This window comes from Pelophylax lessonae, assembly GCF_965119305.1.
Source record: "Pelophylax lessonae genome assembly, chromosome: 7".
NCBI classification, from domain to species: domain Eukaryota; kingdom Metazoa; phylum Chordata; class Amphibia; order Anura; family Ranidae; genus Pelophylax; species Pelophylax lessonae.
This window is the reverse complement of record NC_138774.1, coordinates 301,288,278-301,300,595: the sequence shown is the minus strand read 5'-3', so window position 1 is coordinate 301,300,595 and position 12,318 is coordinate 301,288,278. Positions and strand designations below refer to the sequence as shown.

The 12,318-nt window shown below is 51.1% G+C and overlaps 1 protein-coding gene across 1 annotated transcript in view; it reads left to right on the top strand.

Moving 5' to 3' along the window:
• Positions 1–12,318, top strand: part of ZMYM3 (zinc finger MYM-type containing 3) — a 106,410-nt gene that overhangs the window by 14,605 nt on the left and 79,487 nt on the right. The window contains exons 6-7 of the mRNA XM_082263468.1: positions 3,746–3,958; positions 11,599–11,749. Coding sequence (XP_082119594.1) covers positions 3,746–3,958; positions 11,599–11,749 — 364 coding nt within the window. The remainder of the gene's footprint in view (positions 1–3,745; positions 3,959–11,598; positions 11,750–12,318) is intronic.

Below are 12,318 nucleotides of genomic sequence, written 5' to 3'. Positions count from 1 at the left end.
ACTGATTGTTTCTTTGGAACGTACCTTTAGTGTTGGGGGGTCATTCAGACGTGTGACACCGCGGCTATGATGGGTGACACCGCGGCTATGATGGGTGACACCGCGGCTATGATGGCGGACACCGCGGCTATGATGGCGGACACCGCGGCTATGATGGGTGACAGCGGCAGATCTGTGATCAGTGTGTGGTGGTGGGCATTCACTGGTCTGATTGGCTGCTTTCCAGTGTTTGGGGAAATGATTTGGGTTTCATGTAAAGTTCAGGAGGTCGCTGGGCAGCGTGTTGTCCTGGTTTTGTGGTCGGGATTTGGGGAACCTTCAACATTATTATGATGAGAAGGTGGGTGCAGGTTATTGAAATGGCCCCTGTATTGTGGAATGCCCAAAAATGACGGAGGCCTGGTCACCAGTATTGCCGTTAGCGGTGTGCTTCACGCCAAACCTCCGAGGGCGCTCTCCGTCTCCGCTCGGGTCTCCTCAACAGCGCCCTCCCGGTGAGTAAGATCTGTGGCACGCTTCCAGACGCTTCCTTTCTACCCCCAGCCGTTACCCTGCCGAGGTCTGCAGCCAGGATTGGAGGATGTGTACTTAACCGTTTCCCGATGTGAGTGCATTTTTATCTTTTAAACCCATTTTAACCGCTTTGCAGCAAGGTGGCACTGCTGCGCCAGATAATGTACTAGGTACGTGATCGACAATTTAGGGTCTGGAGCGTGCATGTATGCCACTGTCAAACCGCTCCCACTGTGATTAGACCCAGTGGAAGCTGATCTGTGGGTGCCGCGCATTTGATGTCCGCCGGCACCCGCCGATCATTAGGCAGAGAGCTAGAATGGCGTTCAATGTAAGCAAGGCAGATCCCTGTTCTGTCAGTAGGGAAGGCATGGATCTTGTGTTCCTGTAAAGCATTAACATGGATCCATACCTTTCCTTAGTAAAAGCACCTCCCGCACAGTACACACAAACACTGGCTAGGCACGGCGTTACACAGGAAGTGTACTGCGTTAAGGAGTGCCTAGGCACAAAAAGTGCACTTTAGGGGGGGCACAGGAAGTGTGCGTCTTTAGGGAGTGCCCAGGCACGGGAAGTGTGTGGCTTTAGGGAGTGCCCATGCATGGGAAGTGTGCGGCTTTAGGGAGTGCCCAGGCACGGGAAGTGTGCGGCTTTAGGGAGTGCCCAGGCATGGGAAGTGTGCGTCTTTAGGGAGTGCACAGGCATGGGAAGTGTGCGGCTTTAGGGAGTGCCCAGGCACGGGAAGTGTGCGGCTTTAGGGAGTGCCCAGGCATGGGAAGTGTGTGGCTTTAGGGAGTGCCCAGGCATGGGAAGGTGTGGCTTTAGGGAGTGCCCAGGCACGGGAAGTGTGCGGCTTTAGGGAGTGCCCAGGCATGGGAAGTGTGCGGCTTTAGGGAGTGCCCAGGTACGGGAAGTGTGCGGCTTTAGGGAGTGCCCAGGCACGGGAAGTGTGCGGCTTTAGGGAGTGCCCAGGCACGGGAAGTGTGCGGCTTTAGGGAGTGCCCAGGCACGGGAAGTGTGCGGCTTTAGGGAGTGCCCAGGCATGGGAAGTGTGTGGCTTTAGGGAGTGTCCAGGCATGGGAAGTGTGCGGCTTTAGGGAGTGCCCAGGCATGGGAAGTGTGCGGCTTTAGGGAGTGCCCAGGTACGGGAAGTGTGCGGCTTTAGGGAGTGCCCAGGCACGGGAAGTGTGCGGCTTTAGGGAGTGCCCAGGCATGGGAAGTGTGCGGCTTTAGGGAGTGCACAGGCACGGGAAGTGTGCGGCTTTAGGGAGTGCCCAGGCACGGGAAGTGTGCGGCTTTAGGGAGTGCCCAGGCATGGGAAGTGTGCGGCTTTAGGGAGTGCACAGGCACGGGAAGTGTGCGGCTTTAGGGAGTGCCCAGGCACGGGAAGTGTGCGGCTTTAGGGAGTGCCCAGGTACGGGAAGTGTGCATCTTTAGGGAGTGCACAGGAATGGCAAGTGTGCGTCTTTAGGGAGTGCACAGGCATGGCAAGTGTGCGGCTTTAGGGAGTGCCCAGGCATGGCAAGTGTGCGGCTTTAGGGAGTGCCCAGGCATGGCAAGTGTGCGGCTTTAGGGAGTGCCCAGGCACGGCAAGTGTGCGGCTTTAGGGAGTGCCCAGGCACGGGAAGTGTGTGGCTTTAGGGAGTGCCCAGGCACGGGAAGTGTGTGGCTTTAGGGAGTGCCCAGGCACGGGAAGTGTGCGGCTTTAGGGAGTGCCCAGGCACGGGAAGTGTGCATCTTTAGGGAGTGCCCAGGCATGGGAAGTGTGCGGCTTTAGGGAGTGCCCAGGCACGGGAAGTGTGCGGCTTTAGGGAGTGCCCAGGCATGGGAAGTGTGCATCTTTAGGGAGTGCCCAGGCATGGGAAGTGTGTGTCTTTAGGGAGTGCCCAGGCACGGGAAGTGTGCGGCTTTAGGGAGTGCCCAGGCATGGGAAGTGTGCGGCTTTAGGGAGTGCCCAGGCATGGGAAGTGTGCGGCTTTAGGGAGTGCCCAGGCACGGGAAGTGTGCGGCTTTAGGGAGTGCACAGGAATGGCAAGTGTGCGTCTTTAGGGAGTGCACAGGCATGGCAAGTGTGCGGCTTTAGGGAGTGCCCAGGCATGGCAAGTGTGCGGCTTTAGGGAGTGCCCAGGCATGGCAAGTGTGCGGCTTTAGGGAGTGCCCAGGCACGGCAAGTGTGCGGCTTTAGGGAGTGCCCAGGCACGGGAAGTGTGTGGCTTTAGGGAGTGCCCAGGCACGGGAAGTGTGTGGCTTTAGGGAGTGCCCAGGCACGGGAAGTGTGCGGCTTTAGGGAGTGCCCAGGCACGGGAAGTGTGCATCTTTAGGGAGTGCCCAGGCATGGGAAGTGTGCGGCTTTAGGGAGTGCCCAGGCACGGGAAGTGTGCGGCTTTAGGGAGTGCCCAGGCATGGGAAGTGTGCATCTTTAGGGAGTGCCCAGGCATGGGAAGTGTGTGTCTTTAGGGAGTGCCCAGGCACGGGAAGTGTGCGGCTTTAGGGAGTGCCCAGGCATGGGAAGTGTGCGGCTTTAGGGAGTGCCCAGGCATGGGAAGTGTGCGGCTTTAGGGAGTGCCCAGGCACGGGAAGTGTGCGGCTTTAGGGAGTGCCCAGGCACGGGAAGTGTGCGGCTTTAGGGAGTGCCCAGGCACGGGAAGTGTGCATCTTTAGGGAGTGCCCAGGCATGGGAAGTGTGCGGCTTTAGGGAGTGCCCAGGCACGGGAAGTGTGCATCTTTAGGGAGTGCCCAGGCATGGGAAGTGTGCGGCTTTAGGGAGTGCCCAGGCATGGGAAGTGTGCGGCTTTAGGGAGTGCCCAGGCACGGGAAGTGTGCATCTTTAGGGAGTGCCCAGGCATGGGAAGTGTGCGGCTTTAGGGAGTGCCCAGGCACGGGAAGTGTGCATCTTTAGGGAGTGCCCAGGCATGGGAAGTGTGCGGCTTTAGGGAGTGCCCAGGCACGGGAAGTGTGCGGCTTTAGGGAGTGCCCAGGCATGGGAAGTGTGCGGCTTTAGGGAGTGCCCAGGCACGGGAAGTGTGTGTCTTTAGGGAGTGCCCAGGCACGGGAAGTGCAGAGAGAAGGCAGGTTTCTCAGGGTTCTGGTATTGCTGGGTGTTTCCATGTGGCAGCTCCTATTTTTCTTTCAGCTCCCGTTGGATTGGCAGAAGACAATTTGTATTGATCGATGTCTCATATATCGGGTCGCTGCATCTTGTATTGTAATGTGATTTGTTTTCCCTCCTCAGATCCAGCATGAGGTCAGCAATGGCAGTGTGGTTCACCGGCTGTGCAGTGACACGTGCTTCACTAAATTCCGAGCTACAAAAGGCCTAAAAACCAACTGCTGTGACAACTGTGGTATTTACATCTATAACAAAGGATTGCCCCTGGAGTACCTCTTCCATGAGGGGCAGCAGAAACGCTTCTGTAACGCCGCCTGCCTAAACAACTACAAGAAGGTGAGAAATCCGCATTCTATGGTGCCGGTCTCCCGGCTCTTCTCCTAGGTCTGCCATTAGGCCCCTCTCACACGTGGGCGACTTGGTACTGCAAGTCCCATGATTTCCATTCATATCTCTGCGACTTCAAAGGTCGTCCCTGCACTACTTTGGTCCCATTTTGATGCAACTTAAAGCGGAGTTCCGGCCTATTTTTCAACTTTAGTGATTCCTGGAGCACTCGCTATGCTGATCAACAATTGGGCATTTTCTATTTTTTTCGGGGGTCCCTTGCCTTATTTTCAGGGCATTTTTGATGGTACTTCCTCCTCCTCCCCCCTCTTTGGCCATGGCCACCGACATCACTTCCTCCTTTGCATTGCATCCTGGGAGCTGTTTGTCATCAGGAAGGACACAGCAGTGGCTTCAGATGCCCACATCCAAGATGGCCGCGCCCAGACAGTGTTTTTAAAAGTAAGATTTTGACTAAAATCCAATCCTGTACACCCTGTAAGTATGAGAATAGCGGTTCTGTGAAGGGCGATGGATTAGTATAATAGGGGGATTTTTAGTTAAAAAAGGTATTTGAGGCCGGAACTCCACTTTAACCTCTTCAGGACCATGCACATTTCTGGCCACGCCCATTTCTGACATTTGTTGTTTACAAGTTTAAATCAGTATTTTTTGCTAGAAAATTACTTAGAACCCCCAAACATTATATATATATATATATATATATATATTAGGAAAGACACTGGAGAATAAATTGGCGGTGGTTGCAATATTTTTTTGTCACGCGGTATTTGAGCAGCCATCTTTCAAACACTGTTTTTTTGGAAAAAATAAATTTCATTGCATTTAAAAAAACTAAAGCGTAAAGTTAGCCCAATTTTCTTGCATATTGTGAAAGATGTCACGCCGAGTAATTGGGATACCGAACATGTTATGGTTTAAAATTGCGCACACCTGCGGAATAGCGACAAACTGCAGTCAATAAACTTTCAAATATTATTTATTTTACCTATTTTAAAAAATGTTTTCATTTTAGCACAGGTTTACAAAAAAAAAATTTGATCACATTTATTGCTGTGAGAAGGAATGTGACAGTAATAGCAGTGACAGGTACTCTTTATGGAGGGATCGGGGGGAATGTGACAGTAATAGCAGTGACAGGTACTCTTTATGGAGGGATCGGGGGGAATGTGACAGTAATAGGCAGTGACAGGTACTCTTTATGGAGGGATCGGGGGGAATGTGACAGTAATAGGAGTGACAGGTACTCTTTATGGAGGGATCGGGGGGGAATGTGACAGTAATAGGCAGTGACAGGTACTCTTTATGGGGGGATCGGGGGGAATGTGACAGTAATAGCAGTGACAGGTACTCTTTATGGAGGGATCGGGAGGAATGTGACAGTAATAGGAGTGACAGGTACTCTTTATGGAGGGATCAGGGGGAATGTGACAGTAATAGGCAGTGACAGGTACTCTTTATGGAGGGATCGGGAGGAATGTGACAGTAATAGGAGTGACAGGTACTCTTTATGGAGGGATCAGGAGGAATGTGACAGTAATAGGAGTGACAGGTACTCTTTATGGAGGGATCGGGGGGAATGTGACAGTAATAGCAGTGACAGGTACTCTTTATGGAGGGATCAGGAGGAATGTGACAGTAATAGGCAGTGACAGGTACTCTTTATGGAGGGATCGGGAGGAATGTGACAGTAATAGGAGTGACAGGTACTCTTTATGGAGGGATCAGGAGGAATGTGACAGTAATAGGAGTGACAGGTACTCTTTATGGAGGGATCAGGGGGAATGTGACAGTAATAGCAGTGACAGGTACTCTTTATGGAGGGATCGGGAGGAATGTGACAGTAATAGGAGTGACAGGTACTCTTTATGGAGGGATCAGGAGGAATGTGACAGTAATAGGTGTGACAGGTACTCTTTATGGAGGGATCGGGGGGAATGTGACAGTAATAGCAGTGACAGGTACTCTTTATGGAGGGATCGGGGGGAATGTGACAGTAATAGGCAGTGACAGGTACTCTTTATGGGGGGATCGGGGGGGGAATGTGACAGTAATAGGCAGTGACAGGTACTCTTTATGGAGGGATCGGGGGGAATGTGACAGTAATAGGAGTGACAGGTACTCTTTATGGAGGGATCGGGGGGAATGTGACAGTAATAGGCAGTGACAGGTACTCTTTATGGGGGGATCGGGGGGAATGTGACAGTAATAGCAGTGACAGGTACTCTTTATGGAGGGATCGGGAGGAATGTGACAGTAATAGGCAGTGACAGGTACTCTTTATGGAGGGATCAGGGGGAATGTGACAGTAATAGGCAGTGACAGGTACTCTTTATGGAGGGATCAGGAGGAATGTGACAGTAATAGGAGTGACAGGTACTCTTTATGGAGGGATCGGGGGGAATGTGACAGTAATAGCAGTGACAGGTACTCTTTATGGAGGGATCGGGGGGAATGTGACAGTAATAGGCAGTGACAGGTACTCTTTATGGGGGGATCGGGGGGGGAATGTGACAGTAATAGGCAGTGACAGGTACTCTTTATGGAGGGATCGGGGGGAATGTGACAGTAATAGGAGTGACAGGTACTCTTTATGGGGGGATCGGGGGGAATGTGACAGTAATAGCAGTGACAGGTACTCTTTATGGAGGGATCGGGGGGAATGTGACAGTAATAGGCAGTGACAGGTACTCTTTATGGAGGGATCGGGGGGAATGTGACAGTAATAGGCAGTGACAGGTACTCTTTATGGAGGGATCGGGGGGGGGGGATGTGACAGTAATAGGAGTGACAGGTACTCTTTATGGAGGGATCGGGGGGAATGTGACAGTAATAGCAGTGACAGGTACTCTTTATGGAGGGATCGGGAGGAATGTGACAGTAATAGGAGTGACAGGTACTCTTTATGGAGGGATCGGGGGGAATGTGACAGTAATAGCAGTGACAGGTACTCTTTATGGAGGGATCGGGGGGAATGTGACAGTAATAGGCAGTGACAGGTACTCTTTATGGAGGGATCGGGGGGAATGTGACAGTAATAGGAGTGACAGGTACTCTTTATGGAGGGATCGGGAGGAATGTGACAGTAATAGGAGTGACAGGTACTCTTTATGGAGGGATCGGGGGGAATGTGACAGTAATAGCAGTGACAGGTACTCTTTATGGAGGGATCGGGGGGAATGTGACAGTAATAGCAGTGACAGGTACTCTTTATGGAGGGATCGGGGGGAATGTGACAGTAATAGCAGTGACAGGTACTCTTTATGGAGGGATCGGGGGGAATGTGACAGTAATAGGCAGTGACAGGTACTCTTTATGGAGGGATCAGGAGGAATGTGACAGTAATAGGAGTGACAGGTACTCTTTATGGAGGGATCGGGGGGAATGTGACAGTAATAGCAGTGACAGGTACTCTTTATGGAGGGATCGGGGGGAATGTGACAGTAATAGGCAGTGACAGGTACTCTTTATGGAGGGATCGGGGGGAATGTGACAGTAATAGGAGTGACAGGTACTCTTTATGGAGGGATCGGGAGGAATGTGACAGTAATAGGAGTGACAGGTACTCTTTATGGAGGGATTGGGGGGAATGTGACAGTAATAGGAGTGACAGGTACTCTTTATGGAGGGATCGGGGGGAATGTGACAGTAATAGCAGTGACAGGTACTCTTTATGGAGGGATCGGGGGGAATGTGACAGTAATAGCAGTGACAGGTACTCTTTATGGAGGGATCGGGGGGAATGTGACAGTAATAGCAGTGACAGGTACTCTTTATGGAGGGATCGGGGAGGAATGTGACAGTAATAGGCAGTGACAGGTACTCTTTATGGAGGGATCGGGGGGAATGTGACAGTAATAGCAGTGACAGGTACTCTTTATGGAGGGATCGGGAGGAATGTGACAGTAATAGCAGTGACAGGTACTCTTTATGGAGGGATCGGGGGGAATGTGACAGTAATAGCAGTGACAGGTACTCTTTATGGAGGGATCGGGGGGAATGTGACAGTAATAGCAGTGACAGGTACTCTTTATGGAGGGATCGGGGGGAATGTGACAGTAATAGCAGTGACAGGTACTCTTTATGGAGGGATCGGGGGGAATGTGACAGTAATAGGAGTGACAGGTACTCTTTATGGAGGGATCAGGAGGAATGTGACAGTAATAGGCAGTGACAGGTACTCTTTATGGAGGGATTGGGGGGAATGTGACAGTAATAGGAGTGACAGGTACTCTTTATGGAGGGATTGGGGGGAATGTGACAGTAATAGGAGTGACAGGTACTCTTTATGGGGGGATCGGGGGGAATGTGACAGTAATAGGAGTGACAGGTACTCTTTATGGAGGGATCGGGGGGAATGTGACAGTAATAGGGAGTGACAGGTACTCTTTATGGAGGGATCGGGGGGAATGTGACAGTAATAGCAGTGACAGGTACTCTTTATGGAGGGATCGGGGGGAATGTGACAGTAATAGGAGTGACAGGTACTCTTTATGGAGGGATCGGGGGGAATGTGACAGTAATAGCAGTGACAGGTACTCTTTATGGAGGGATCGGGGGGAATGTGACAGTAATAGGAGTGACAGGTACTCTTTATGGAGGGATCGGGGGGAATGTGACAGTAATAGCAGTGACAGGTACTCTTTATGGAGGGATTGGGGGGAATGTGACAGTAATAGCAGTGACAGGTACTCTTTATGGAGGGATCGGGGGGAATGTGACAGTAATAGCAGTGACAGGTACTCTTTATGGAGGGATCGGGGGAATGTGACAGTAATAGGAGTGACAGGTACTCTTTATGGAGGGATCGGGGGGAATGTGACAGTAATAGCAGTGACAGGTACTCTTTATGGAGGGATCGGGGGGAATGTGACAGTAATAGGAGTGACAGGTACTCTTTATGGGGGGATCGGGGGAATGTGACAGTAATAGGCAGTGACAGGTACTCTTTATGGAGGGATCGGGGGGAATGTGACAGTAATAGGAGTGACAGGTACTCTTTATGGAGGGATCGGGGGGAATGTGACAGTAATAGGCAGTGACAGGTACTCTTTATGGAGGGATCGGGGAATGTGACAGTAATAGGAGTGACAGGTACTCTTTATGGAGGGATCAGGAGGAATGTGACAGTAATAGCAGTGACAGGTACTCTTTATGGAGGGATCGGGGGGAATGTGACAGTAATAGCAGTGACAGGTACTCTTTATGGAGGGATCGGGGGGGAATGTGACAGTAATAGGAGTGACAGGTACTCTTTATGGAGGGATCGGGGGGAATGTGACAGTAATAGGAGTGACAGGTACTCTTTATGGAGGGATCAGGAGGAATGTGACAGTAATAGGAGTGACAGGTACTCTTTATGGAGGGATCGGGGGGAATGTGACAGTAATAGGAGTGACAGGTACTCTTTATGGAGGGATCAGGGGGAATGTGACAGTAATAGGAGTGACAGGTACTCTTTATGGAGGGATCGGGGAGGAATGTGACAGTAATAGCAGTGACAGGTACTCTTTATGGAGGGATCGGGGGGGGGGGAATGTGACAGTAATAGCAGTGACAGGTACTCTTTATGGAGGGATCGGGGGGGAATGTGACAGTAATAGGAGTGACAGGTACTCTTTATGGAGGGATCGGGGAGGAATGTGACAGTAATAGGCAGTGACAGGTACTCTTTATGGAGGGATCGGGGGGGAATGTGACAGTAATAGGCAGTGACAGGTACTCTTTATGGAGGGATCGGGGAGGAATGTGACAGTAATAGGAGTGACAGGTACTCTTTATGGAGGGATCGGGGAGGAATGTGACAGTAATAGGCAGTGACAGGTACTCTTTATGGAGGGATCGGGGAGGAATGTGACAGTAATAGGAGTGACAGGTACTCTTTATGGAGGGATCGGGGGGGGGATGTGACAGTAATAGGAGTGACAGGTACTCTTTATGGAGGGATCGGGGGGAATGTGACAGTAATAGGCAGTGACAGGTACTCTTTATGGAGGGATCGGGGGGAATGTGACAGTAATAGGAGTGACAGGTACTCTTTATGGAGAGATCGGGGGGAATGTGACAGTAATAGCAGTGACAGGTACTCTTTATGGAGGGATCGGGGGGAATGTGACAGTAATAGCAGTGACAGGTACTCTTTATGGAGGGATCGGGGGGAATGTGACAGTAATAGCAGTGACAGGTACTCTTTATGGAGGGATCGGGGGGAATGTGACAGTAATAGCAGTGACAGGTACTCTTTATGGAGGGATCGGGGGGAATGTGACAGTAATAGGAGTGACAGGTACTCTTTATGGAGGGATCGGGGGGAATGTGACAGTAATAGGAGTGACAGGTACTCTTTATGGAGGGATCGGGGGGAATGTGACAGTAATAGGAGTGACAGGTACTCTTTATGGAGGGATCGGGGGGAATGTGACAGTAATAGGAGTGACAGGTACTCTTTATGGAGGGATCAGGAGGAATGTGACAGTAATAGGCAGTGACAGGTACTCTTTATGGAGGGATCGGGGAGGAATGTGACAGTAATAGGCAGTGACAGGTTCTCTTTATGGAGGGATCGGGGGGAATGTGACAGTAATAGGAGTGACAGGTACTCTTTATGGAGGGATCGGGGGGAATGTGACAGTAATAGGAGTGACAGGTACTCTTTATGGAGGGATCGGGGGAATGTGACAGTAATAGGCAGTGACAGGTACTCTTTATGGAGGGATCGGGGAGGAATGTGACAGTAATAGGCAGTGACAGGTACTCTTTATGAAGGGATCGGGGGGAATGTGACAGTAATAGGAGTGACAGGTACTCTTTATGGAGGGATCGGGGGAATGTGACAGTAATAGGAGTGACAGGTACTCTTTATGGAGGGATCGGGGGGAATGTGACAGTAATAGGCAGTGACAGGTTCTCTTTATGGAGGGATCGGGGGGAATGTGACAGTAATAGGGAGTGACAGGTACTCTTTATGGAGGGATCGGGGGGAATGTGACAGTAATAGCAGTGACAGGTACTCTTTATGGAGGGATCGGGGGGAATGTGACAGTAATAGGAGTGACAGGTACTCTTTATGGAGGGATCGGGAGGAATGTGACAGTAATAGGCAGTGACAGGTACTCTTTATGGAGGGATCGGGGGGAATGTGACAGTAATAGCAGTGACAGGTACTCTTTATGGAGGGATCGGGGGGAATGTGACAGTAATAGCAGTGACAGGTACTCTTTATGGAGGGATCGGGGAGGAATGTGACAGTAATAGGAGTGACAGGTACTCTTTATGGAGGGATCGGGGAGGAATGTGACAGTAATAGGAGTGACAGGTACTCTTTATGGAGGGATCGGGGGGAATGTGACAGTAATAGGAGTGACAGGTACTCTTTATGGAGGGATCGGGGAGGAATGTGACAGTAATAGCAGTGACAGGTACTCTTTATGGAGGGATCGGGGGGGATGTGACAGTAATAGGAGTGACAGGTACTCTTTATGGAGGGATCGGAGGGGGGGGGGGGGGATGTGACAGTAATAGGCAGTGATCGGGGGTTCATTTCCTCTCCACTCCATCCAACAGTAAATAAAAACCTGACAGGGGGTCTCACCCTCTATAATAAATGCTTTGTTCTCCGTCTCTTGCAGAAAAATACGAAGGTTTACCCCTGTATGTACTGCAAAACACTTTGTAAGAACTTTGAAATGCTCTCCAATGTGGATAAGAACGGGCGCACCGGACTCTTCTGTTCCATCTGCTGCATCACCTCACACAAGGTCAAACAGTCCGGACTGACAGGTGAGAGAGCCGTCCAATCAGGGGTGATAGCACATTTCTCCAGAGGTGAGAGCACCGTCCAATCAGGGGTGATAGCGCATTTCCCCAAAGGTGAGAGTGCCGTCCAATCAGGGGTGATGGCACATTTCTCCAGAGGTGAGAGAGCCGTCCAATCAGGGGTGATAGCACATTTCTCCAGAGGTGAGAGTGCCGTCCAATCAGGGGTGATAGCACATTTCTCCAGAGGTGAGAGAGCCGTCCAATCAGGGGTGATAGCACATTTCTCCAGAGGTGAGAGAGCCGTCCAATCAGGGGTGATAGCACATTTCTCCAGAGGTGAGAGCACCATCCAATCAGGGGTGATAGCACATTTCTCCAGAGGTGAGAGTGCCGTCCAATCAGGGGTGATAGCACATTTCTCCAGAGGTGAGAGTGCCGTCCAATCAGGGGTGATAGCGCATTTCTCCGGAGGTGAGAGCACCATCCAATCAGGGGTGATAGCACATTTCTCCAGAGGTGAGAGTGCCGTCCAATCAGAGGTGATAGCACATTTCTCCAGAGGTGAGAGAGCCGTCCAATCAGGGGTGATA